General features: G+C 32.3%; 2 protein-coding genes across 3 annotated transcripts; one reads left to right on the top strand and one right to left on the bottom strand.

Annotated features, from left to right (window-relative positions):
- Positions 1–2,505: 2,505 nt before the first annotated feature.
- On the bottom strand, positions 2,506–4,660 carry LOC145555633 (RNA-binding protein involved in heterochromatin assembly dri1-like). The gene is made up of 4 exons (XM_081617376.1): positions 4,511–4,660; positions 3,468–3,874; positions 3,068–3,192; positions 2,506–2,924 (listed from the first exon to the last, which is right to left on the bottom strand). Exons 2-3 carry the CDS (start codon positions 3,860–3,862, stop codon positions 3,102–3,104), a joined length of 486 nt encoding a protein of 161 aa, XP_081473502.1. The 5' UTR covers positions 3,863–3,874; positions 4,511–4,660; the 3' UTR covers positions 2,506–2,924; positions 3,068–3,101.
- A 13,330-nt stretch (positions 4,661–17,990) lies between these two features.
- Positions 17,991–27,151, top strand: LOC145641583 (protein tesmin/TSO1-like CXC 2). 2 transcript variants are annotated; one of them, XR_014115468.1, is made up of 12 exons: positions 17,991–18,162; positions 19,958–20,106; positions 20,205–20,721; positions 21,036–21,649; positions 21,726–21,800; positions 21,892–22,075; positions 22,154–22,252; positions 22,382–22,448; positions 25,241–25,388; positions 25,473–26,181; positions 26,287–26,528; positions 27,036–27,151. XR_014115468.1 is itself a non-coding variant. In XM_081692435.1 (11 exons), exons 1-10 carry the CDS (start codon positions 18,073–18,075, stop codon positions 26,131–26,133), a joined length of 2,604 nt encoding a protein of 867 aa, XP_081548561.1. In that variant the 5' UTR covers positions 17,991–18,072; the 3' UTR covers positions 26,134–26,181; positions 26,287–26,863. The 2 variants fall into 2 exon arrangements, 1 of the variants encoding a protein (XP_081548561.1); XM_081692435.1 differs by lacking the exon at positions 27,036–27,151 and having other exon boundaries at positions 26,287–26,863.
- Positions 27,152–27,339: the final 188 nt, after the last annotated feature.

Below are 27,339 nucleotides of genomic sequence, written 5' to 3'. Positions count from 1 at the left end.
GACTTGAAATATTGATGTAGCATGCATGTGTCTTACTACTCATACTCAACTACAAAAATTTCACTTTGAACGAAGGGGTAGAATGGTAGATGAAATCTGAAATTGTTACCTTCTTGCCAGACTTGTTCTTGCTATTATATCAAATAAAGGATCAACTTGGTGAAAAGCTTAAGATCATATGATGCTTAGAGCCCCATGGTTGTTCATAACTCTATCAATTTTGTTTAAAATATATACTTCGTGAAATCGTTCCAAAATTTTTACTATGTAAATTAGAAAAATAAATATGAAAAAAGGGTTTTAGACCTTCTTTACACTATAAAGGGGGGATTAATGACATACACAATGAAACCTAATTATTTCACCAAAAAAACAAAAAAAAAAATAACAATGAAACCTTATTAACTAAATTAAAAATAAAGAATAGATAATACTCAAGGCAATTGACCTATAAGGAAATAAAATAAAATTATTTTTATGTTCAAAACAAATAAAAATACTTCGTATATGTATACTTGCTATACAAAATTAAAATAGTAATGTAATCCTATCTAAATTGATTAGTAACTCAAATATAACATATATCCATGGAGAATAACATGACTCCTCACATTTATTAGAAGGTATCTTATTCCTATATGATTTGCATGGATCAATAGAGGTTTTTTGGCTTATTTTGTTTAGATTTATCTCATTATAACTTATTTACATGGATTTTTATATCTAAATTATTTGAAATTGTCTATATAAATAAACTTATTTTCACAATAGAGAAACATATTTTTCTTGAGCTTATATTAATTAATTTTAAACTTATTTTTTCTAAAATAACCCAAAAAAAAAAGTTAAATAACACGGGATTCAAGTCGAATCTTCCATTGACATGTGAGTTCTCCCAGGAAGAAGCACCTACCTAAATCAAAATAATTAGCCTCATAAAATCTTCTGATATATTCCTCTCAATGATTGTTGTTAACAAGATTTTTAAGGCTGACATTTAAATATTTAATTTGATAAATCCTCAAGAAAAAGGCTCCCATGCTACTTGAACGTGATGTTATCTAAAGAAGGAAAAAGAAGTTGTATTGTTGTAATAGTAGTGACACATACAATTGATGTTACGTACTCGATCTTAACGTTTGTTTGTCAATCATTGTTCATGCAAATATATATACTATTCCAAGTGAGATTTATTTTTTGGACAGAATAAATTAAAGGTACCTAGCTACCTTATTTATACTCCGTATTATTAATTATTACGGAGTATAAAGCTCCATTATATACCTAATAAAATATAAAAAGTATTGTTTTATTGCCTCTGACTAATAATAATTTTGATTATTTGCTTTAGCAACAGATTCTATTTTTTTTTCTCCACTTTAATTTTTGAAAATGGAATTAAAGGGGTGCACATGGTGGGAGGTAAATGGCTTTTAGATTATAGTCCACCATATATAAGGTATTTTGAATCTTTTTTTTTTTTTTTTTTTTTGACAAAAAATCTAAAATTATTAATTCTATCAATTGGTATGAATTGTATAATTGTATAAATTGGTATCAATTTGTATCAATTGGTATCTAAAATTATTAATTCTATCAATTGGTATCAATTTGTATGAATTGTATAATTGTATAATTGGTATCAATTGTATAGTTGGTTTTATAGTTTTTTTTTTCTATTTTTTGTTTAGTATTGTTTTATAGAGTTTTTACCACTTTTACTCTATTATGTTTTTTAAAAACTTTGTTATCTTACTCTAATTTGGCCCACTATATATTATGAGCTGGTTTTCTTTTATCACTCAATCTATTTCTCTTCTCAAAAAGGTATAACAAGTACCGCCTTATGTTACTTTATTATGCATTTCCTTAGTCTGCATTCAGGTCTATATACAGTGTTTATGATTTAATTGTATTATCCTAGTACTTTAGTTTACTAATTAACCCGGCCTAATTAAGTCCCACCATATCCTCATAAATGGACTGTGAGATGAATGATTAATTATCAATTCATGTAATATTTTGACTATTTATATTACATACGCATTTACTATTGAATCAGTTCATCCTATTGCATGCACATATAGTTGATGTTGATTATTAAGTCGGAGTAGCATTGAAAGTTATATTATAAACACTTTCATAGTGCACATTATATTGTATTGATACAATTATTTGCCCTAAATACTAACTAATTACGTATATGTTGTTCTTATTTATTGATTGAAAGATAATGATAATAATGTGCAAATTGCATTGCATGAAGCGAAAGAAGAAATTGTGGTCCATAATTTAAATGTGACTTGCTTTAAACAACTTTGCAGAGATGTTCAGGGTTAATTGTTAAAGTCATGATTCAAAGCTTATTCCCATAAAGCAAAAGCAAAAGAATAATTCTTGAGAATTGAGGATTATTGCATACATCTTTGAAATTGATGCTAAATTATTATTACCATGATTATATTAAACAAGAAATAAATGTAATAATTAAAAAGGATTTGCAAATATTACTAATAATATTCAAACTCTCATTGCATCGTAGAACATCAACAACTACATAAAGAGATGATGGCTGAGAGATTCTCTCACCAATTTAAAAACAAAAATTTGAAAAAAAAAATAGGGAAATAAAGGGACAAATTAAAGTGACATGAGCTTAGACCACCAAAATAACTAGCTAGTTAAATAGATTATCATACTAAACTCATCAAAAAGTAACAAAATTAATAATAAGCTCATGAAGTCTAAAACTTCTAGTTTTTTAGCATGAATTATCTCGAATATGACCTAACAATGAAATTCAAAAAAGAAAGGAAAATCTAGAGGGAAATTAAAATTTTCGAAGTAGATTAATTTCATTCAGCCCTCTCATGTAGTAACTTGATATTCTTCGTTTATCTTCGTACTTCCGTAGCATGCATTACCTAAAGGCCAAAACAAAACAAATGATCGATCAGCCTACAATATGCATGCACAATTGCACATAGTTAATAATATTGTTTCCAGACAGAGGAAGTACGTACAATATCTAAATTAAAATAAAGCGAATTATTAAGGACATACATACCGTCAAATTTTTTGAAACTTAAGAACCGATGCATTTAATATGCAGAGTTACTGCCAGAGTCCCTTGGTTCCCTGCATCTGAAGCACTCGGTCCTGCTAGCAAAGTTGTGCTCGTTGCAACCCGACCTATAACGCGTTACATGGTACATATAGTATAAGTAACATTACATTCCATTTCTTGTACATAAAGTAATAATGATATATGTACGTTACTTAGTTACTAATAACAATAGTGTATACATAGAATTGTATACTAGTGTACTACCATAATTCTTATGATTAAAATATAGAATTGTATACGTAGTATATATTTTACTCGGTATAGCTTAGCTTACTATATGTAATTATAAATTTATAAGAAATTGTACACATACTAAGATAAAAGGAACATTATTACGTACCTAGTGCAAATCCAGTCACCGGATTTCCAACCGGAGCGACCGCTGCCACCCGGTCCACCACCGCCAAGACCGCTACCGAAAGAGAAACCACGTGAGCGGCCCATGTCACCAGAGCCAGATTCCTCCTTGTAAGCCCCACACTTGAAGCAGCTAGACCTACTAGCAAAGTTATGGGCCCCACAATTGCCAATGCTACAGTACCAATCACCGGGCCTAACATCGGGCCCTGCAAAACCCCCACCAAAGGAGGGCCCACCTGACCTCCCTCCAAAGCTTCCGAAATCGCCGCCGCCTCGGCCATCAGGACGTTGGTCCCCACAACGCTGGCATGAATCCCTCCTCTGGAAGTTCAAGTGGCTGCATGACCTACAATTCCAATCACCTGGCCTACTCATGTTTTTTTTTACCTATTCAAAACAAAAAATATATATTCGGTCAACAACACTTCTAATTACGTGTCACGAGCACGAGCAATGATGTAAACGAATTTCAATTTAAATAATACTGAAACTTCTTTTCAAAAACTAACTCACTAGTTAGGAAGCGATATGTTAATATAAGATATTAAAAACAAGGAAACTCTTCTTTATTGCCTCCAAAATTAGGTACTCATCCTTATTTTATGGGAATAAAAAAGATACGATATACAAGTATGTTTGTTTATGTAAGTGGAAAATGTTAGGAGATGCTTAGACAATGCAACCAAACCAAAATGGTAATCGTACAAAAGCTACTAGCCCATAGTTTTTCTATTGCCTTATTATTTTTGTAGTTTAAAAAAATATAAGTGGAAAATTATGTAATAATTCCACTGATTTTGTCATAGAAGCTCCTAAAGAGACCATTATCCCTTGTTTTAAGGTACAAAAAATAGGATTTATATCCTTAATTTTCAGAAAATGACAAATTTAGAAACCAAAAAAACTATAAATCCACCAACTTGCACTCATTTTTCTCCTTAAAAAAAATCATGAAAGAAGAAGACAATTATATGAATATAAAAAATAATAATAAATAAAGAGAGAGCTAGCTTAATTAATTACCTTGGAGAGCTAGGAAATGATTAGAGATGAAATTTGTAGTTGGGGTTTAGAGAAAGGTAAAAGAAATTAGGGTATGAAAGAATGAGTTTGGTTTGTGAAGGGTTAAGCATGGTTTATATAACATGCAGAAATGCCTCGATTTTTGAGAAGATTTGAGGCAGCTGAAGAGAGAGAGAGAGAGAATGAGAAAGAATGTTCCTTTTCAAATGCTTGAGCTGGCTTCTTGAATAATGGGAATCATCACATTAAAAGTTCCTAACTATTAAAATATAAAACATAATTAGATAGATTTTTTATTTATTTGAAGTGTATAATTAGATAGATTGTGTAGCTAGACTATCGACGGACTCATATGAATGCAATTTACTCAAATAGTGATACCTGAAGTAAGGGTCTGTTCTCATTGACTAAACTCAGCTGAAATGAACTAAACTGAACTGAATATTTTATAAAAGAAGAAAATTAGAAGCTGAACTGAATTGAACTGAATTTCAACGTATGAGAATAGACCCTTAACTCTGATATGTACTTGAGATTAAAAGACTCGATTTTAAGGATTGAAATTTAACTGACTCAAATTAATGTCACCTGAAGATTAATATACTAGATATTGATTACCATATCGGCATATCATAACAAATTATTTCAAGATTAACATACAATAGAGTCATTTAAGATCTAATATACGAGTAAAGTACGTACTTAACTATAATTTGATATTTAATAGATTAATATTCGGCCTAATTTGTAGAGTCTGATTATTTTAGCCAATTATAAATGAAAATTAGTTTCTTCATCACTAACTAAGCTAGCCATACTATTAGGGTACAAATTAAGAAATACAGTCAATTATATTCATCCATTCGGTGTAGTGTAAGTTTTTTTAAAAATATAATTTGGATATTTTTTTAAAAGTTAATTAAAAGAGGGTTTTTAAGGGGTCAAGTGTATCTTGCTTATTCTAGATAATGGCAAACTTCATTTATAAATAAAAGCATTGCAAATTAATTGAGTTTTATTATTAAACGACATTAAGAGTAATATTTCGTAATAATTTACTCCGTGTAAGTCATTTTAAGTGGTACAAAGTTATATCAATTATCAAATAATTTCTTCGGTTTTTTTAAGTGTAACACTTCAATTCTATAAACTGATTTGTGGAGTACAATTGTACTTTGTATGCAATTAAAGGAGCACGTACGTAGTAGTATGGCTAAATACGTAAGTGAGTATATGAGATTAGATTCCAAAGATGAGATAAATGAATTTTGAATTCTGAAAAAAGCTTATTGATAGGGAAAAAGGAATACAGAAGAGCCTCGATTCTTGAGAAGATTTTGAGGCAGCAGAGGAAATTAGAGAGAGAAGAAAAAGAATGTTCTTTTTCAAATCTTTGAGCTGGCTTCCTTGAACAATTGAATGAATCATCACATTTTACATCAAAAGTTCCAAACTATACATTATTTTAAAAAAAATTATAATTACAAAACTATATAGTATAAATAAACTCAAAGGTAATAATTCCTTTTTTTTCAATTTATTGGATATAATTAGTAATTAAAGAAGTATAGGAATTATTACCATATTGTCACTAAAGATTAGATTCCAAAGAAGGGAAATGAAATGATTTTTGAATTCTGATAAAGCTTATTATAGGGAAAAAGAAAGGGAAAAAAAAGGGCACTATTGCAGACTAAAGTGAAATTACAAATTTGCCCTTTAATTAGCTAGTTTCTTCATATATACTTGTATGTATGTCCTCTATTATACAAAAATTTTGCCTCTACCTATGCAATTTTTGCATGGCTTTTAACAAGCCAGTGTTTTGTGTCCCGTGATGGCACGTGACCAGGTATGATGCTCACAAGTTACCAAATGTATAGTCCCCCTTGATCATAGTGTACTATTAGTTGAGCTACTCATGAAACTAAATCTATAATATTTACTTGTACATCAAATGGCATCAAAATTCATAATTTTAATTATGATTAACCTAGGCTCTTTATCAAGTATTATCATTGATTACCTAAATTTTTATGTTGTTCAAGAAATTGTACTTGCAAGATTGAATTTTTCAATAATGAACTCAAATGAGCCAGTAAGATATTATTCATCGGTATCAGTATTGATGAAATATTATACCTGGGAATGACAATAACACTTAGCTTAGGTTTGTATATATGCTAAGTTTTTCGGCCTTTCTAGGGCCTGTTCTCATACGTTGAAATTCAGTTCATTTCAGTTCAGTTCAGCTCCTAATTTCTTTCTCTTATAAAATATTTATTTCAGTTCAATTCAGTTCAGCTCAGTTCAGCTCAATTCAGCTCAGTTCAGTCAATGAGAACAGGTCCCTAGTTTGCATATATCGATCTTTAATTAGCTTAAAAACTATATTGTATGAATTCAATTATATTTTTTTTTTTTGAGGGAATTTCAATTATATATATGTGGTGTTATTAGGAATTTGAATGTTATATATGGAAAATTTTAAATTATGAGTGTTTATGGGCTTAGTTTGTACGCACATGCATACTTCATTGTGAAATTTTTACATCGTACTAAAGGTTGTCAAAAAATATTACGTAGTATTTTATTTGTTATGAAATCAAATGTATTATGTAACTTAAAATTGCGAGACTAATCATGCATGTGTAATGTATACTTGAGTAATTACATATGATCTCAATTGTTATTTTCCTAATTATATTTATAAGGTGACGTAATTTTTCAAGAGTTATGCCTAATCTCTAAGGTAATAAGTATCTTCCTAGTTCTTCTGATCTACTCCTAGGAGAAACAGTAATCTCGTATTCAATCTACCTTTTAACATACCTGTTTTTCTAAGGAAACTTTATTATATATATATTAGTCAATCATAAATCTCCTAATTATATTATGTTTAGCAATTGCCCTTGTATTCTCAACTTATGATTCAATTCAAACCTAGTCAAACTAAATTTAGATCTTTAACCGTTTCCATGTAATCTTTTAATTCCTTCATCCACAATATAAAGGACCTCCATCACTGACCAATCTAAATAGATTCAAAGACCTAAAAGAAAAGATACGCTTGCAAGCTAAGTGACTAAAGATTGAGCTATCTAGTTTGCTTATTCTCATTGAAAGAATTGGATAAGAAAGAATAAATAAAAAAGATCCAAACTATACAAATGCAATGTCTAGACAAGATGAATATTCATAAAATTAAATGTAATTTTTTCCCCTTAGACCCTACTCTTTATTCTTATCTCAATATATAAATTAATAGGTAATTAAATTAATGATAAAGATGGGTCATATCTCCTTTGATAATGTGGTGCTCCCCAATTTGAATATTCCTCTTTTGTACTTCAAGCTTATATATGTCCCATACAAGTCAAAAGGGTTCCTAGACAACCCCTAATTTCACTCATTAGCCGAAATTTAAAAGAGCAAACAAAACCTTAGTGTCTTGTGGGGCCTATTTTGTCACTTTGCTTCATGGCATTGCTCTATATATCTAACAAGTAAACACTTAAATGAAGACAAAGAATTATATTATTTCATTGTCTAATAAGATGCATGATACTTCAGTTAATGGAATTCTAAAGTGATTTGGTCATAATTATATTTAATGGGCCAAGTCGGAATTGGTTAATGATGTAAATAAAATTTGACTGTAGAAAAAAAGAATTACTATTACGAATGAATCACAAATTAAACGAAGTATAACAAGAGAGAAGAGAAAGGGTGAGAAGCTAAATTGTGAAGATTCAATTGTTAATAGAGTAAAATAACAGTAATGATTTTTTCTCATCATCAAATGTTCGCTGTACATACTTTATTTTGAAGGTAATTTGTATATACATATAGGGGTGTTTCACTAGAGGGGTAAAAAAGAAAGTATAATGATGCGAATAAGTCTAATGTTTGTTTTAAGAGGAAGGGAGATAGAAATACTACCTCCGTTATAGGTTATGTGCAACGATTTGACATAAAGTAGAGAGGGAAAATGTCTAATCGTTGCACATAATCTGTAACAGAGGTAGTAATAAGAAGGAGAATATGGACTAAAAGAAAAGGAAAGAATGGAGGATAATAAAAGAAAGAATTAGTAAGGATTGCTTTAGTAACCCTTCTATGCATGCATGCATCTCATCATTCTAAATACCAACCCATGTATACCGTACCAAATAAATAAGAAAAAGTACGTACATTAGGAACGTATAGCTCCGTCATACATATATAATATATGATTTTTGCATACCTGAAACTTATACATTTCAAATATTTTGTTTATTAAAGGGTTCAAAAACCTGTAGGAGGGCGTATAGCTCATATGCCAAAACTTCAAATATCATATGAAGTATATTCATCCCCGCATAAAACGTACTAAGCACACAATATTAAGAACTTTTGATGCTATGCCTACCTATGAATATATTATATATGGATAATATGGTGGACTATATTGCATGCATGCTCCATTTATCTGATAGAATTTTTAAGAATTTGTTTAGACGCTTTTGTTATGAGAGACCATCGATTAAACATCGAGATTCAACTTGAACTAAGTGCGGAATATAGATTATATATGCATAATAATGTTTATTACGAGCTTAATTATGTCATTAAGTTTTATATATGCTCAGATGTAACTTATTAATATCTTGTATATATTAATATACAATCAAGTAGGTTTTCACGATTCAATCAATCAGTCTTACAAAAAAAATTCAAATTTCTACGAATTTAATTAGTAACTTGTTCACTACTTAAAAGCAATCAAATATTAATATATAAGTAAGCTTCCATAATTCAATCGATTCATTCTCATGAAATGATAAACACATGTATCTTACATGTGCATTTCAAGTACCATGCATACTGATGAGATGAGGCAACAAGTGGTTAGTTGGATCAGTAGTTATTAGTACGTAAGGGATTGTTCCAAGCCTGATAATTAATCAAGGTCTCGGGTTCAAAATTTGGAAATCCAGTAACACAACTTGGGTGAGTTTACCTCCAATTAAGACATAATCGAGCTCGAATTTGAGTTGATTAGTTGAAGTTTAGTAAGATTTAGATAACCATATTATAGAATTTGAAAATGTTATAACACGTAAGGACATGGCACATATATACCGCCCTATACTAGCTTATAATGTAAGAGTAAATTCACATATGATCTTTTAGAGTCGCTCGTGCATGTTAGATTCGGTGAACAAGACGAGGCTCAAAACAACGTGAAAGTTGCATGGCAACAATTTCTAGGAACGTACACAAGAAATTATTACTACTCATGATTTTTATTCCCTCGTAAATTTTATTATTAGTTCAAAATCAAAGGAAAAAGGTGGTAAAAAAAAATACTATTGGTAAGAGTTTCGATAAAGATAGTTGAGGGTTTAATGCCTTATGATGGGAATTGAGAAGTCTTCGAGGTTTTATTTGACCATATTATACCCCCACTTCACTTATTTTTATTCTCTTTTCTTTTCTTTTTCTTACTGTCATTTTTCTTTTTTTCCATTTTTTCTTTAACTCTCTAACTTTCTTACTATCTTAAAAAAGGAAGAATCATAAAACACCATTCTCTAGGAGATGAACATGAACCCATAAAACTATACACTTGTAAAAGGCAAGGAGATTATGTTTTTGAAACCATAACCAATGAAACTATGGATTACATAAGGAAAAATAAAATCTACATTTACAAATAAAATTAGCTAGGTTTTTTAGGTCCATAATGTGGGAATGAATTGAAGTTGTCAATTATGTCAAAGTAGATATATGTTGGGAGCCTGAACAGAGGGGACCTTTCATCAGAGTCACCTGATAAAATATTGCAATCTATTAGTTAATGAACTTAGATTAACATATTTTACTTATAAATTATTAGGATATAGTGATCAATTTTAAACGAGGGGTAGAATATTCAAATTCGACCCCTCTAATATTTTTGGCCAAGATCCGTCATTAGATCTGAATGACATGCGTGCTACCAAAAACCAAAACAGAAATTTGATGCAATGCTATATAGCTTACTTTACTACTTACAAGTAACAAAAGGTATTGCTTTAGTGACTATTCTTAGTATTACATGATTTCCGATCCATGGCCCATATATAGTGTGGTTTGCAATTCGATTTGGGTTTTGCACTACATTATTCATTTGTGATTTTTTTTTTTTTCAATTTTAGGTAGTTTTTGTGATTTGGAAATTTAATACATAGTATATTGTATTAATATGATAGTGCGTGCATATGTGATAAGTTCCCCTCCAAAATAAAATAGTGTGTACATTATAAGGGTCTGTTCTGATTGACTAAACTGAGCTAAGTTGAACTGAACTTATTGGAGCTGAATTGAAGTGAACTGAACTGAGCTGAACTGAACATTTTATAAGAGAAGAAAATTAAGAACTGAACTGAACTGAACTGAACTTATTAAAGCTGAACTAAACTGAAAATAATTTGAAGAGAACAGCCCGAAGTACCCCACCAAATCAAAATCTTAAATCCGTCTATGTGGTATGGTGTAGCCCACTAGCATAGAGCCATACACATAGAAAACTTGAAAATTGAATTATAAGTTGCAACTATTGAAAAGGTAAATGAGAGTGATTGACCTAAATTAAATTATGGTATCCCCACTTCTAGCTTGCAGTTATTTCCATACCAAAGTCATAAATGGGGGCAAGATACATACTTTGATGGAGTGCACCAAGCAATTCACCAAACGTGCCAATTTTCATTACTGGGCTACTATAGTGAGTTAGTGACTAGTCAATCTTGTAGAGAATGAAACATGTACTTTATTAATTTACACTAATTCCAAAAGTATTTTCGGTTGCTAAAATATATACTTGTGTATTGCATGCATACATATACTCCGTATATCACATTTTCACATCACTCGTACATAGTACATCGTATATTAATGAAGAATAGATTAGAAATAAAACTAGCTGTTAAATTAAAGTGATCAATAATCATATATGAAGTACTCTGTATATTCTTATTTACTTTATTGTTTCGCCAATGTATAGACAAAAATTAAACAAATTATAGTTATTAACCCAACAAGCTAAGATTAGAAAATGAAGTTGTTACTCTATAAGAATACTACAAGAGGGGGTGAATTGTAATATTGGGAAGTTTAGAAAACTTTTTGCGGAATGAAAAATTAGGTAAAGGAACTCAAAGACATAGAGAGAATTTAGCGTGGAAAACTTTTTGGCCCTAAAACCACGATCACTTGGGATTTTAGGAAAGATTCTTTACTAGAACTAGGGGTGAAACTATTGAGGTTTAAAATTGAACCAAACCGCAAACTGAACCGAATTAGAAATATGTTGTGGTTTTTTTTTTTTTTTCTAATATGGTTTGATGCAGTTTGAGAAATCCCAAAACCAAATTAATATGGTTTGGTTTCAGTTTTAAGATTTCAAAAACCGAAATCCAAACCGAATTATATGGCTCATATCCAAATTATACCCTAGCCCAATACTAATTTCTACCCTACATATATAAATCCAAAAAAATAATAAAACTTGTGTATTTTTATGTCCTAGAATGTCAACCAATGTAGGCGATGTTGGAGCTAATAACCAATTAGATGGAGCAAAAAAGAAGAGGATGAAAATTTTCGGTGTGGTTCGATTTTCTTTTGAAAAACCAAATTTAAAACGGTGTGGTTTGGTTCGGTTTCAATAGTAATATGGTGCAGTGTGGTTTGAAAAATCCCAAAATCGAATTGATGTGGTTTGGTTTCGGTTTGGGCTATAGTTTAGGCTATAAACCACACTGTAAATCGAACTTTCACCCCTAACTAGAAATCTAGAATAAGGCAATCAACCTATAACAGGCTAAAGACTCTATCTCTAAATTCCTCAATGAACTTAGAGTTCCCAGTAGTAAGTTGTCCCTAAACTTACTGCTCTTCTCTTCTCTTTCTCTTCTCTCTCTTTCTCTCACGACTTCACTAAAGTTCACTCAAACTCCCTAACACCCAATTACAACTCTTAAAGAAAATAATCTAATGAAAGAAAATAAGAAAGTTATTAGTTGAAGTGAAGTGCGACTCTTTAACTAGCAAGAACGATAGAGAATATATTTGAGCAAGGTGAGTTTTTCCAGAAAACAACTTCTCTATTAATAGAAAACCATAGCTTGATTCAAACACTACTACTTGTTGCAAGCCTACAGGTGTAACTCCTACAAACTCCAATAGTTCAATTATGTCCTAAAATTCAGGGCACGTGGAAGTTACAAGAAGAGTTTTCCTAGTTTAGTGGAGAAAGACTTAATAAATACTAGTAGGAAATTTTGTGGATGACTACTAATTAAAGCACGTATTTTGAAAACAACTACCTATTAAAATTGTTTTTTAAAAGAATTACCACAAAATTGTAAAAACTTTAACAAGCACTACCACTCTAACAATTTCGGCTAAAATCTTCGACATTTGGGTCTCACTTTTACCACTTTTCACCTTTATAAAGGGTAATTTAGTCAATTTAGATGGTGATTTTATGAGATAAAGGTAAAAAGTGGAACCTACATGCCGAATATTCTAGCCAGAATTGTTAGAGTGGTAGTGTTAATTAAACTTTTTACAACTTTATGATAGTTCTTTTTAAAAAAAAATTAATAGGTAATTTTTTTCCAAAACACGTGTTTTAATTGGTAATTCTTGACAAAACTTCCATACTAGCTAGAAGCGCAAGTTTAGTAAAAATAGATAAAAAAAAAATAAATTAAAAAAAGTATTTTTGATAAACAGAAAATATATTATTCTTGAACAAGTGCTTCCTCAATTCAAGCAACTCAAATTCTATTTTTTTAAAAACCTACTAATTACACATTGCACTAAGGCGTCAAACTTCTATTCACTTTCACTTACATAAATCCTAAAATAAGAAAATACTTAAGTCTTTATTGATTCTCTAATGAAGTCTCTACGTACTCCAAGTCTTCCAAAAATCTTTTCATTCTTCAGCTCCTACTCCGAAGCTTCAATTCCTGCAAAGAACTATTATAGAATGTATGTATTTTCTTCTTTGCTCCAAGATCCTCAGCTTGAACAACTCTTCTTGTCCTGTAACATATATTGTTAGAGATATGAGATATCGGAAAATATGTCTCTAATTTGTCATATATCATAGCTACACAAACATTAGAGCATTAGATTCCAAATATAATTAAGTTTGACACTTTGACTTGTGTGATCATCAAAACATCAAGGGAAAAAATTGCTCCATTGCTTTTCCTTGATAGGTTTATCATTATTATTATTCTTACACCCATAATAAGACAGTTAGATATGGGTCTGCCAATAGTTTCAAGAAATCAGTAATGAAAAAATACTTTGTGAGAAGAACGTGGATGCATGATTCACTTCAACAAAATCAGGTAAAGAATAAGTTACCACCATTCGAAATTTATACACAGATTGTTCAACTAAAAATATCTTATTTTAGAATTTGGCATTATTTTATTTAATTAGAATTTGGCTGGATCAAGGCTTGTTAAGCTCAAAATAAGTAAGGCCCAAATGGATAGCCATACTTTTAATAAAGACAATCTAATTTTGCTCTTATAACTCTTAAATTATATCCCTTGCTCCAATCTTTTGATTACAAATTCTTAAATGGACCTGGTTCACACTAATTTATTGTGGACCACTAACATTAGAGAAAGTATGGTTGTTTTATTAATAAAAAAGGGTCACTATAACTATAAAAAAAGTTCACTATATTGAAATAAAAATCATTTTGGTAATATATAGGCCTAAGTGGTTATTTTTGTTATGAAATATTTTATATAGTGATCAATATGAATAATAAAGGCCACTATGTTAAAATTAGGGTTATAGCGTCGTATTTCAAGTTCACAATGTTATTAAACGTTGTAGTAGTTTTAACAAAGGTTACTAGGTTAAAAATAAGGTTATTATGTTAAAAATAATGGTCACTATGTTCAATATAAAGTCAGTTGCGTGTGTATAGACCTCGGGTCCACAATAATATTATTGTGGACCAGGTCCATGCAAGTCTTTTTGTCTTTTGATGTGAGACTATTTTCTTCTTGTTTCTTTCGCGGCAAATACAGTTAATTTGCCAGATTAACAAGATTTTGTTAACTGGTGGCATATCATGTAAATATGTGCAAAAGTTTGGCCAATAGTTTTGCACTTTAATTTTTACAAATGTCCGATAACTTTATGCAACTTGTCTTTGACTTTATGTAGCAAATCACGCATGTGTCCCTCACTTGATAGATGAAAAGACGATTACACCCCTAGATTAACAAATTTCGTTGATCTAGCAGATCAACTGGGCACAACTCTTTCTTTTGTTAGTTCTTCTTCTACATAAATAATCAATAACAAATATCATGAACGAAATTTCTAACACTCCGCGAGAACGCAACTAGAGTTTTGAAAATTAATTTTTGATCTCGAGTCCTAAATATGAAACAAAGTTAAATGTTAATAATTAATTCATTACAAAAAAAAATGAAAACAAATTATCATACAAAAAACTCTAGCTTGTTCACGAGCTTTGACCGACCCAAGTCTTGAACAGTTTACAAGCAAGCTTGGCTCGTTAACACCCCTAGGCGTAATCTTACAATTTGACGAGCTTTGACCGACCCAAGTCTTGAACAGTTCACAAGCAAGCTTGGCTCGTTAACACCCCCTAGGCGTAATCTTACAATTTGAGTGTTCCTTACTACTACTTTTAAAACAAATTATGCTTGATTAATTAACGTGTGCAAGACTATGCAACTAACCAAAGCAAATTGAGAATTTGTGAGTGGGCTTTGATTGATGTAGTTGAGATTTGGTGAATTGGTTGTTAAGAAAGGCCTTTTAACGTGTAATGTGTGTTTCTTTAATTTGTTTGGCTAAGATTAGTGGGCTTCAATTCGCAACTTTGCGAAGAGCAGCGTGGGAGCTAGACGGCTCAGGCTCACGTACGGCTGGGACTTGACGAGAGAGCTGGGCTGGATTCCTGGATTGGTCCGCATGGTTGTTGCATAAAGTGTGGCCTTGAATAACTAACATTTTCAAACGACATTGGAGTTTAAAGTCTAAACACATATTCATAGGCCAATTAGTCATTTACATATTATACATATTTTTTTTCTTTTGAGGGGAAAAAAAAAAAACAAAAAAACCTTTATGCCATTTTGGATACCAAAATAAATGAAGCCGAGGTAATAGTTAATTATGTTTAGTTGTATTATATATACAATGAATACTTTTGAAAAACAATTTGAATAGCAAGCCATTAGATTAAGTTGTGTTAATCAACATCTAGTTAGAGTAATTGCCTTGATTTGTTATAAATTGTATACAATTAGGATTATGTTTAGTGTTTATTAATCTTTGTTTTCAGAGTTTGGGATAGAATTTTTTTTTTATTTTTTTTTTTGGTGGTGGGGGAGGGGGGGGGGGGGTGGCCTTGGGGGGGGGGGGGGGTCAAAGAGTTTGATAGGGATAGAAATTACTAGAATTGATGAGTGCAACAATTTAAATATTTTCACTGTAAATAGTTTGTCTAAACATGTTACTCCGTACCATTTACCTATTTCTTATACAAATTAGAGATTGTTTAATCACTTTTGCTTACACAAAAAAGCCTAATTATATATTCATCACACCCTAACTATTTTAATGTATCCTATTTTTCCCATAAAAATTCTATTCGGCATATGTTAGTAAAAGAGAATTGACTTAATACTAAAACATGAAGTCACATGAATTGGATGTAAATTTTATATGAATTTTGTAAGTGATCTAAAAGTGTTTAGTAACATATTACATGCTTTTTATGAGATGCGTGGATTATATTATTATGAAAAGAAGAAAGCGGAGTTGGATTTGTGAAATATATGATGGGCGCAATCTTAAGCTTAGCTTTTTGAGAGGGGTTGTAGAGTTTTTTGAGTTTTGCAAGCAAGCAACATGCTGAGTGACTCAAATAAAATAGAATGACTATGCCCATATGTATGAACAAACATTTTCGATCTCAATGCTGATACAATCAAATAAAGTTCAAGTGTACAAGAAGAAATTTGGCTTAATTACTTTGATTGGTTATGAAACAAAATCCTAAGTGCAATGAGTCAATGACTCAAATCAGACATTATTTATCTTTTTTTTTTTTTTTTTTACAAAATCAGACATTATTTATCGATTGATAATGTAGTTGGTAATTATTATTTGGTTTGATGGTTGGTATTTGACCATTGAAGCAATATCGGTATATTGCGACCAACCATGTGGTCGATTTTTGCAGCCAATACATGGTCAATAAATTCAGATAATCAATTATTTTACAGACCTTCTAATGGTCAGAAGTTGTTATATCAAGTGTCATATTGATCTCTGGCAATTTCTTATTAGCAACCGTCATTAAAAAAATTAGCTATCGATATTTGTGTTTAAATGATTGTATGCGAAGATAACCGATAGATTATCCTTTTTATTTTCCTTTCACTTTTGTTGAATACCTCAAATTAAATGTCCTCTTATGATACATTTTACTCACTCGATCTTCAGTAATTGGTAATTATCTGAAATTATATGATTATTATATAAACTTATCAATTTTTTTTACAAAAACTTATCAAAATTATATTGCACCTTATTCGAAATTGTTTTAGTTGTAAATTAAAATTAATTGTTAATTTTTTTTGTTATTTAAGGTAAGATGAAGGATTCTACGTAAACCGACACCTCTCACAAGTTTAGCTAGCCCAGGGGAGGGGGGGGGGGGGAGGAGATATTTATCAAATAGAATGTGTTTTAAAATGCATAATTTCTTCATATTGCAATATTAATAGGAATTTCTAATTAAGTCCTTAAATTAGAATGATTTCCATGATATTACATAAAACTACCCTAACTACAAGAAATAATCTCCCTTTTAATCTTATTTCTTGTCCACATCATATATAAACAATCTACAAAGTATTTTTTTTTTAATTATTATCGGCATTCTTATTTGATGAACTATTCAATATCTAATTATAAGTTTTTAAAACAACAAAATAATGACAATATTCAAAGTTGCATTTTGGTATATATCCTTCATTATTACAAGAAAAACATGGATGATATGTTGAGAATTTTGTTAAAATATGGCATATTAATTGTTTTTAAAAAGAAAAATGGCATAATAATTGAGGAATTTACAACTTTTAATTTTTTAAAGCATTTTGTATGAAAATCATTTATAATTTTTCACCGGTAAAAAAAATTATTATAATATACTTAAATTATCATCAAATATATGTTTTATTCCTAAAAAAAGTTATATTGGCAATTCCATCCATTATTTATTTGATATTCTATTTTCCCTATTTTTTCATAATTAAAAATGAGTAAAAATAATTTTCTCCCTCCATTTTTATAATTCAAAATAGTAAAAAAATACAAGTGTAATTTTTCTTCTCTTTTTCTTCCTCTACATATCTCCTCACTAATAGCAGTCAGTTTCAGGTGATGAGGGTTCAACATTCTACTACAGCTGCAACTTTTCTCAATTAGGGTTAGGGTTTTTCGCAAAAATGGACACTCCAGAATCTAAATCTACTCCTGCTAACACCCGCAAAATCAAATTAATCAATCCTTCTCCATCAGATTCTTCTGCTTTTCAAGTATCAATCTCTTTCTCCTACTAATTTTCTATCTAATTTAATGTTTTGATTTTGGTAATTTCAGTTTAAATTTGAACAAAATCAGCGTGCTTTGTTGATTTTTAAGTTCATTTGAAGTAATCAAATGCTAGATCTTTTAGTTTTTGCACAAAAATCCACTGCCAATTTTATGTAGTTTTTGCTTTCATCGGCTAATCTACTTCCATTTTGTTGTTAATTGGGGTAATCATCTACTTGTATTCAACAAATTGAGGTTGAAACTGATGATTTTGGTGCAAATGTGGGTAGGGTTTGAAGTGGGTTTGACGGATGTCTCAATGATAATGAGTATTCTAGTCCTTGACCCTTCAATTGCATCCCCTTCTCCAAGTTTCCTGCAGTCACAAATCCAATGTCCCCGTTCCCGTCTCCGAGTGTTATATGATGTAGCATCAAATTTGTAGGTGTTTTCTTATAGACCATTGGGCATTAGCTGAAAATGTTGCAGATTGATATCCATACTATACCATGATTATGTTTTACACCTCACACACAAAAAAATGTTGTACACAATTGGGACTTAGGATGGAATTTGTTAAAGTGTATGGTCTATTGATTCTTCATGTTATAATTAGTGGGGTTGTGCTCTCAGTTTAGTGTGTAGCTTGTTGGGATTAATGTCCGTTTGAGTTCTCTCGGATGGAAGATTTCTTTCAGCCAATAGTCCATCCTTCTCAAGCAAAAGGTTGGGGGTAATGATCTTTCAAAATGCCGGATGTGTTTGTTGATCACATTTTAGAATCAAGGGTCCATTGTTCTCATTTTAGGTGTGCAAACCTGTTCAAAACCCATAAGTCCAACCTTCATGAAAGAAAGACCGGGGGGGGGGGTAATTTTCTTTCAAATGTCAGATGTGTTTGTTGATCATATAGTAGAATCAGGGTCCATTGCTCTCATTTTTGGTGTGCAGTACTGCAAACCTGTTCAATCAGGTTCTAAGGATGTTCCTTAAAATACATAGGGTTAGGAATATAGTTGGTATTAGACCAATGATTAGTGACGGTTGCACTATTTTTCTTATGTTGTTATACTCATTTCTTATACCCTCATAAAATCAACTTAGTCATGTAGGAATCACGAGCCATGTGGCCCACATTGAAGTATCATTTTGACATGTAATTCGGGTTCATTCTAATCTGGTTCACTAAACCATGGTCATTTGGAGTGAGTTGATACTTAGGAGTCAGGAAATTTGCGACTTTGTGAGGCATCCATGGACTTCTGTGTTGGTGAAGATATATGTATTTTTCCGAGGGGTTATGGTTGGCATTTTCTTTCATGCACCTTAAGTATTGACTGATGATGAAAGACTACTTAGTTCTTTCTGCCTTTGCACACCCTAAGCATTTATGTTAAATCCTTCTAAGCACTTTGAAGATAGAAGAGCCAGATCACCCACTTTAAAGCATTTGGTTTCAATTTGAGTTTACAATAAACACAAAGATCAATTGGGAGTTTGGGACTTATTTGAGACTAAGTGTGCACGTGAGGGTTTCAAAGAAAATGTTTTCTTTCATATGGATGGATAGTCTCTTGTGGAATTTTTGCTGTTATATACATGCTTCCAAGTCTAGCCTGTTCTTCTTAAACTCCTGTAAAAAGAAAGCACCAGAATACTTATTATCTCCATGCTTATTGTTTGGACTTGTGGGCGTAAGGAAATTAAGTTGGGAATAGCTTGTGACCTACATTAACTTTTAACATTCAAATGTCATCCGACTATAATGTCTAATTTGCAATAAATTCTATTCTGCAGGATTCACCTGTATTCAACTACTTAAGCAACCTATCTCCCATACAGCCTGTCAAAGGTGGACCTGTTGCCCAAGGATTCCCTGGGCTAGCTTCACCTCCACTTGTATTTACATCACCGCGCTTTAATTCACTAACAAATTTATTCAACAGGCATGTAACCATGTTTTTTTGCTGATAAACTTCCTTAAATTTCTTTTTAGTGACTATTTATTGCTTCAGAAAGTAAGTGAGATTTTGATTGCCTTCAGGAAGCTACAATCTTCTGGGCCTAATTCAGAATGTTCACAAGATCATGATCATGATCATGACAACTGTCACAAAAATGAAAGGGATCTGGGTGGTTCTGTTAAAATAGAACCTGAATTTCATAATCGTTTGGCTTATGGTGATCAAAAGAATTGCAACACTGAAAAGTTAGCTCCGGATGCTCATTGCAGTCCATCTGGTTGCCTTGATGAATTCTTAACCGACCCTGGCAATTGTGCAAATTCTTCACAAAAATTACAATCTGACAATGCCCAACCTTCTCTAGAAAGTGGCTGTTTGGAGAAAATAGATGTTGGAAATGGCAAAACTCTGGGCCTGAATGGTTCTGCATTGCAAAAGGGTAAAAGAATTTCACAAGCAAAGTCCAGAATCAGTGTTAGACTGGTGAAAAATGAACCACGGCATGTAATTTCATCTTCTGAATGTTCGGGTGCCTCATCCAGTTTGTTGACAGATCATACATCCGAAAAATGTCAAACTGGAGATTCTTTCAATGAGGTGATTATAGATACACACCCTCCCCCAGTACCCCCGCTTATTTTTGAAGGTCTATTTGTTTCCTCCTCAAACTCTCAATATGTCTATTCTCACCCCGATTTGATTTTCAAAGTTTACGTCTCAGAATACATTATTTAAGTTTTTCCTAGGTCTTTCTCCTTAATTGCACATTTTAAAGGCAAAAGTTTTTTGAGATCTATGCATGTGAGTGTTGTGGAGTGTTCTCTCACGTCATTAAGTCAGTTGATGTTCATATTCTATTTTCTTTGTGAAAATAACTATACCTTTCTACAACTTTCTTAACCCTAATGCAGGCCAGTCATTTCGAACGTGGCACTCTCAGACGTTGTCTTTTTGATGAGAGTCAAAGGATAAATTCTGTTGATGGACCTGGTTTTTGGAACCCCATTTCTAGTGCCCAGATTCAAGAATCAGTTAATATGTCCACTGGGAAATTAGGGAGTGAGCAAATGAACAACTTCTCTAAACCTGCTGTTGACACTTGTGTTTCTTCAGTTACTGATAGTCATGCTGTTGCCGTCTCCAAGCCACTAGGTATAGGGTTGCATCTGAACAGTGTAGTTTACCCCAGATCAACGGATAGTGCATTTACTAATCAGCAGTCATCTGTGATGAGAGTGGAAAGAAAAAAATTGCTATTTCTCACAAGCAATCAATCAGATGGAAAGGTCGATGCCTCTAATGTAACTGGGAAAGTTTTAATTAGCTCCGAGGAGATAGATCGACATCAGGCCTGCTCACTACCGTCGTCTGACAACACCACAGCTTCAGAAGCTATCGAACAATCTAACAATGCCATTGAGACAAAGCTACATGCTGCTTCTACAATTATAAATGAAAAGATTACATTAAATTCAGATCTTGTGGAAAATTTTGAGTCTAGTCTTGGAAGCCCAAATACGAAGAGGCAAGCATTAAATCTCTGTCTTACAAGTCAATTGTAAATAAATCTTTTTGCTTGGACTCTGACATTGTTCCTCCAGGAAAAAGACCTCAAGCTCTACGGATGATGACACAACCAAGCGATGTAATTGCAGAAAGACCAAATGTTTAAAACTGTAGGTGTTTTTGCCCCTTTGCTGTACTTAATTCAGTTGGTGATGCATTGTACTCACTGTTGCCTGTATGATTTTGATGGTTTGATTGCAGCTATTGTGATTGTTTTGCTGCGGGATTTTACTGTGGTGAATCATGTGCCTGCGTAGGATGCTTTAATCGACCTGAATATGAAGATACAGTTCTAGAGACAAGACAACAAATTGAATCCAGAAATCCACTCGCTTTTGCTCCAAAAGTTTTGCAGACTGTCACAGCTTCTCCTACCAGCAGCAAGGTACCATTGCTTATATATGCCCTATATCATGAATGTATTTTGGAAGAGTTGTTACTTATCTGTTTTCAATATCGGCAGGTTGTCAGCAATCTGTCAACTCCATCCTCGGCAAGGCATAAAAGAGGATGCAATTGCAAAAAATCTATGTGTCTTAAGAAATATTGCGAGTGCTATCAGGTCTTTTACCACCAAACAGTGATGGTTCCTTACTTTGTTGTATTATTATTATTATTATTTATTTTTTCATATAGTATATGGCTTTGTGCTACATACCTATGTCTTTTGCTGACCTTTTAACACTAACAGGCTAATGTTGGATGCTCTGAAGGATGCCGTTGTGAAGGATGTAAAAATATATATGGAATAAGAGAAGGTAAATTATATTTGAGAAGTTTTTATTGCCCTTTGTGTGTGTGTGGGTGTGGGTATGTCTATGGGCATGGGCCTGGGCGTAAATGTGGGTGTGAGTTTAACTGTTTAAGGCAGATAGAATGGCAAACTGATCTTACCTTTTTTTTTTCCCCATTATTGGTTCCATTATAGTATGATGGTTTAGAGCACATTAGATAGTTTTATTGCTACTAACATGTATGTTTGTCAAACCTTAATCTATTTGTTGTCATGTAAATGGTAATTGGTAACACACGTGCTAAATGAAGAGCTGAAAAGGATGTAGAAATGGTGATCAGCTATATCTCTAGTTTATGCCAAACTCTTTTCAATTTGTTAATCTGCTTTTAAACAGTACTAGGAGTCATTTTTCATGAGAGTCTGTAGTTTATCAGCTTATATTTGAGCAAGCTACTAGGCCAACGAGTCAATTCCACTTTTCTGCGACTAATTATTGCACTTAATTTTGGTGAGATCTATCCACACAACTATATCTCTTCATACACAACTGTCTGATCTGGATTGACTTTCTTTAGTCTTGGACAACTATACTAGCAACTTTTATGTGAACTCAGATCCCTTTTGTAATAATACTCTCTTGAGCAACTTGTGGTGCTTGATCTGATATTCTAATGCCTCTTGGGCTAGTGCTGGTGTATAGACTTTGTATTCATGTACCTTTCCTTCACTTTCTTTTACCAAGCAATTGAATTTTTACTCTGTTGCTGTGATTGTTGTTGTTGTATTCCGTACTATGATAAATTGTCACTCTGGTCTACTCCACAATATTCAAGATCTTCCTTTCTCTTTCTCATTTTTTGGTTGGGTCTCAAGTTTTTTGATTATCCTAGGGATGGCTCTATATCCTTCATAACAGACCAAACAAATCCAAGCGAAAGAATATTAAAAATTCTCATTACTATGCCAAACATAGCAAGATGATATTTCCGTAGAGTTTTATGCATATTCATTATGTTGAAACTTGAAAATCAACTCATCACATCCTTGACCCATATGCAAGGGCTGAGTAAATAATTCAAGTAGATTGAAGATTGGATTGCTCACTGCTTAGTCCTTGAGCTGCGACAATCATGTCATGCTGCATTATAAAATAGCCTGGCCAAGTGGTAGCTAAATTTGATTAGCGCCTGGTTGCTATAAAGAAGTAAAGAACTACTTTGCTCTTCAGTATTGAATCTAAAGAGGATTGGTTTTTGGTTATGCTTATTAATTACTATCTTAAAGCTGAGTGGAGCATTTATATATATCTAATTTTTTGCCACATCTAACGATCTAATATAGGTTGTGTATTTATGGTAAGGACAATGAAGCTAAGATTGTAAATTAGGCTCAGTTATATAGAAAATCTTCTAGGGGTGCAGTGCATAGTCTTGTACTCTTGTGTAGATGCTATGTTGGCATAAAACCAGTAACAATTATAGTGGAAATTTTCTTCTGATAATTACCATGGAGAGCCTACTGATTTACAATAAAGTTTAACCAAATGAAGAGGCTATTTTACATGGTTCAATGGGAGCAAGAATTTGACTAAATTGTGAACACAAAAGGAATCAGTAACAGAGAAGAACTATAAATCATTAATGAATGCATCTGAACCATAAATTTAAGGAATATCGTATACTTGTATTTGATCTGGTCTGACCTGCAAAAGCTGGTTTATCAGTGCTGAAGTAAAAAATTAAGGAATAGTGTTCATCCCTTGATAAATATTGTCATCCTGCAATGTGCAATGTTAGAATAATGAAGAGTCAATATTGTCTTTTATTCTCATCAGCTATTGAGGGCCTTGGAGCTACCTACTGTTTCAGTTGCTGACAAACTGATAAAATATTGCATAGACCTGGTTTATTCCTAATTTGAATTATACTATTTTGTACAAGTAAGCTGCTATGTTAAATTTTGTTGACAGGAGCTTGTCTGTTCTCCTATAGCTTTTAGGATTTTTGTAAATAGTATATTGGAGCAAACAGAGTTGTTCATAAGCTAAATAGTCGTAATAGATTTGACTAGCTAATCTACTTTTAGAGGTGTTTGTTATGAATTAGATTGAAGAGTGGGATGGGGTCAGTATGCTGTTTTTCAACATGCTATGGAAGGAGCATATTGAAATGAACAACAAACCATTTGATTACCAATTATTTACCTATTTTAGATTAAATTGTTTTATTTATTTATCTATTTCTTTGTTGTTGTCAATATATGCATCCAAAAAGCTTACAGAAAACTCCTGACTAGTAATTTATCAAATGCTTGTTAGAGAATCTTCTATTTAATCGGTCAAACATGCTAAAACAACTTGGGACTTATTGCTGGTTGCCAAATGATACCATAACCATAATCTGCTCATGATGTTAGTGTTGTTTGATATCAATGGTATACTTTGTAGAGTTTCTACAACAAACTCCCTCTTAATTTGCTTTTTTATCATAGTTATTTAATGTGTTTTTGCTACGCTTCAATCTCTTAGCAAGACCTTAACCTGGACTTATTACCTATGTTAGTGGGGCCAAATTGTATACTTTTTCCATCAAATTGTCTCATCTATGCCTTCTTTTATAGCTTCTTGTTTTAAATAGACTTGGTGCAAACATAGAATTTATCATTAGCTTAGTTGCATCCTGCTTAATGTACACAACTTGCAGTTATTGAGGGCATTAAAAGAAAGTTACTGATTGCATGGATTGTGTTGAAGTTATGTTGCCTTGTCATTGAGCTTATCTGCTCAATATTAATAATGATGCTTTCCTTTTGCAGATTACAATATTGCCAGAGAAATTATGCTTAAGAGAGCATCTGTTGAAATGTCAGAAGGAACAATGACTGTCAATAATAGTTTAGTCAGCAGTAGGGCGCACAGTTCTCCTAACCTGACACCAATTACACCAGCATTGCAGTGCTCAGAGTAAGATTATATCTGCCTTAAGTCTTTGGTCCTTGTATCTTTGAAGTTTCATTTCACTAACTGCATGGTCTTTATTTGATGCAGCCAGAAAAAGAATGCTCTCAAATCTCGGCTACCCTTCAGGAAATTTTTGCACCCTCCAGAATCTCATACTGATACGTTGACATCTGAAGAAAACCCAGCTTCTCCATCAAATTCACAGAACCATGGTGAACTGTTAGAAAAAAATAAATGTACGGATGTAGGTGTTCATGACGCAGAGAAAGGCCCGGAGAACACAGAAGACAGATTAGTACTTGCAGGTGATGATGAGTCCGTAAATGCACATTGTTCGTCCCAATTGGCAAAACCTGATGTAAAAAATAGCATCTTGAGAAATATATCACAGCCTGAGTCTTTTGCTGAAAGTGGTCCTCTGGCACCAAGTAATTCTCTTCGATGGCGAAGCTCACCCATTACTCCAATCACACAGTTGGCCACTTCTGAACTCAAAGAATTTGGTACAGGTAGCAAACAATCTGACATATTTGAAGATGACACCCCTGAGATACTGAAGCAGTCACCTACCCCCATTAAATCTGTAAAACTGAGCTCCCCTAATAAGAAGCGGATCTCTCCCCCTCACAATCATATTAATTCCTCAGAAGCCGTAAAATGTAGCCGCAAATTTGTACTGCGTGCTGTGCCTTCATTTCCTCCGCTTACCCCGTATTCTAAAAGCAGCAACCTTGACAACAGAGGTTAAACATTTTATTTAGATACCAGATTCATACTTATTCACATGCAGTTTGAGGTGAGTGAATCAATTTTTTTTTTCCACTGAACATATTTGGAGTTTATTATCAATAGATTCAGGTGAGCTGTGTCATTCTCTAATAATTTTTATGTGATTTTCCAGGCATCATATGATTTCGTGTATCACAGCTTGCACCAATGAGTGCAAAGGTTGGTCTTCTGAACTCTGGATCTAGATGTGGAAAAAATATTTGTTGTTTGAGATCAACTATCTGGGTCTTCTGCTGACAAGCTGCATCATGATATTATGAACTCCAACTGGTCGCATACACCATAATCTGCTTGTATTTGCCGAGATCTCAAGATGTAACCTCCTTTCAGTTTTCCTTCTCTTTGCTCCTAGGGGTATTATTCTTTTTTTCCCTCTAATTGAATATTTATAGGGGTTTTAAGAAAGCGAGTAAATAAATTTGACTAGTACACAAATTGATAAACTGTCACAAGATGTTCTACAGTTGTAATTCAGAAATTTTGAATTATTTCAACCATTGTAAAATGGAACATCTATCTATAATTTGTGGAAGCCTTTTTCCTATCTCAATTTTGGTGACTCAAAATGAGCTTGGCCATCTATCTCCATCAGCCATCTCAGAAAAACTGAGTTCTATAAGAAGGCATAAAAGATTTGGGTACAGAACTTCTAAGAGTTTAGCTAATTGCCTAATAGTTAGGCAACTAAGAAGGGCCGAAATATCAGTTCCACCTTTGTGGCTAACTAAAGGTTGGTTACTAAGGGTACTTAAAACATTTTGCGCAGTCTTAGTTTCATAAATAATTTGGTAAATAGACATTAAATTTGCAAGTCCTCAAGTACCAGATTGATTGACACTTTGCTCCTGCTACAATAAGCAGACTGCGGATTAAGGTCAAGGGAGATTTTGGTATTTCAATCTATAACAAGCTCGATTTCTCATCATACATATTCAAGACACAAGTAAGTTCTACATCGGATTTATTGATCAACTCAGTACAGTAAAGAGTAAATTTTCTCATCATATGGTAGAAAATATCAATAGTCCAAGGATTATGAAGAGAGAACATCATGTAATATATTTCATATGCGAATAATATTTTTCAAGATACAAGGATTATACCATGTTTTTCATTATATACTATAAATATATTTCCTTATTGCCATCTATTAGTAGCATTTCAA

This window comes from Chenopodium album, chromosome 8 (genome assembly GCF_948465745.1).
Source record: "Chenopodium album chromosome 8, dcCheAlbu1.1, whole genome shotgun sequence".
In the NCBI taxonomy this organism is placed as follows: domain Eukaryota; kingdom Viridiplantae; phylum Streptophyta; class Magnoliopsida; order Caryophyllales; family Amaranthaceae; genus Chenopodium; species Chenopodium album.
This window is presented reverse-complemented; position numbering and strand designations above follow the sequence as displayed.

Excerpts from the sequence above, each read along its gene's own strand:
- LOC145555633 (XM_081617376.1), bottom strand. The coding sequence starts at position 3,862 with ATGAGTAGGCCAGGTGATTGGAATTGTAGGTCATGCAGCCACTTGAAC. Across the intron at positions 3,193-3,467 it reads GGTGACTGGATTTGCACTAG|GTCGGGTTGCAACGAGCACA; the intron begins GTACGTAATAAT and ends AACGCGTTATAG.
- LOC145641583 (XM_081692435.1), top strand. The coding sequence starts at position 18,073 with ATGGACACTCCAGAATCTAAATCTACTCCTGCTAACACCCGCAAAATC. Across the intron at positions 21,650-21,725 it reads GGAAGCCCAAATACGAAGAG|GAAAAAGACCTCAAGCTCTA; the intron begins GCAAGCATTAAA and ends TTGTTCCTCCAG. Across the intron at positions 22,076-22,153 it reads CTTCTCCTACCAGCAGCAAG|GTTGTCAGCAATCTGTCAAC; the intron begins GTACCATTGCTT and ends CAATATCGGCAG.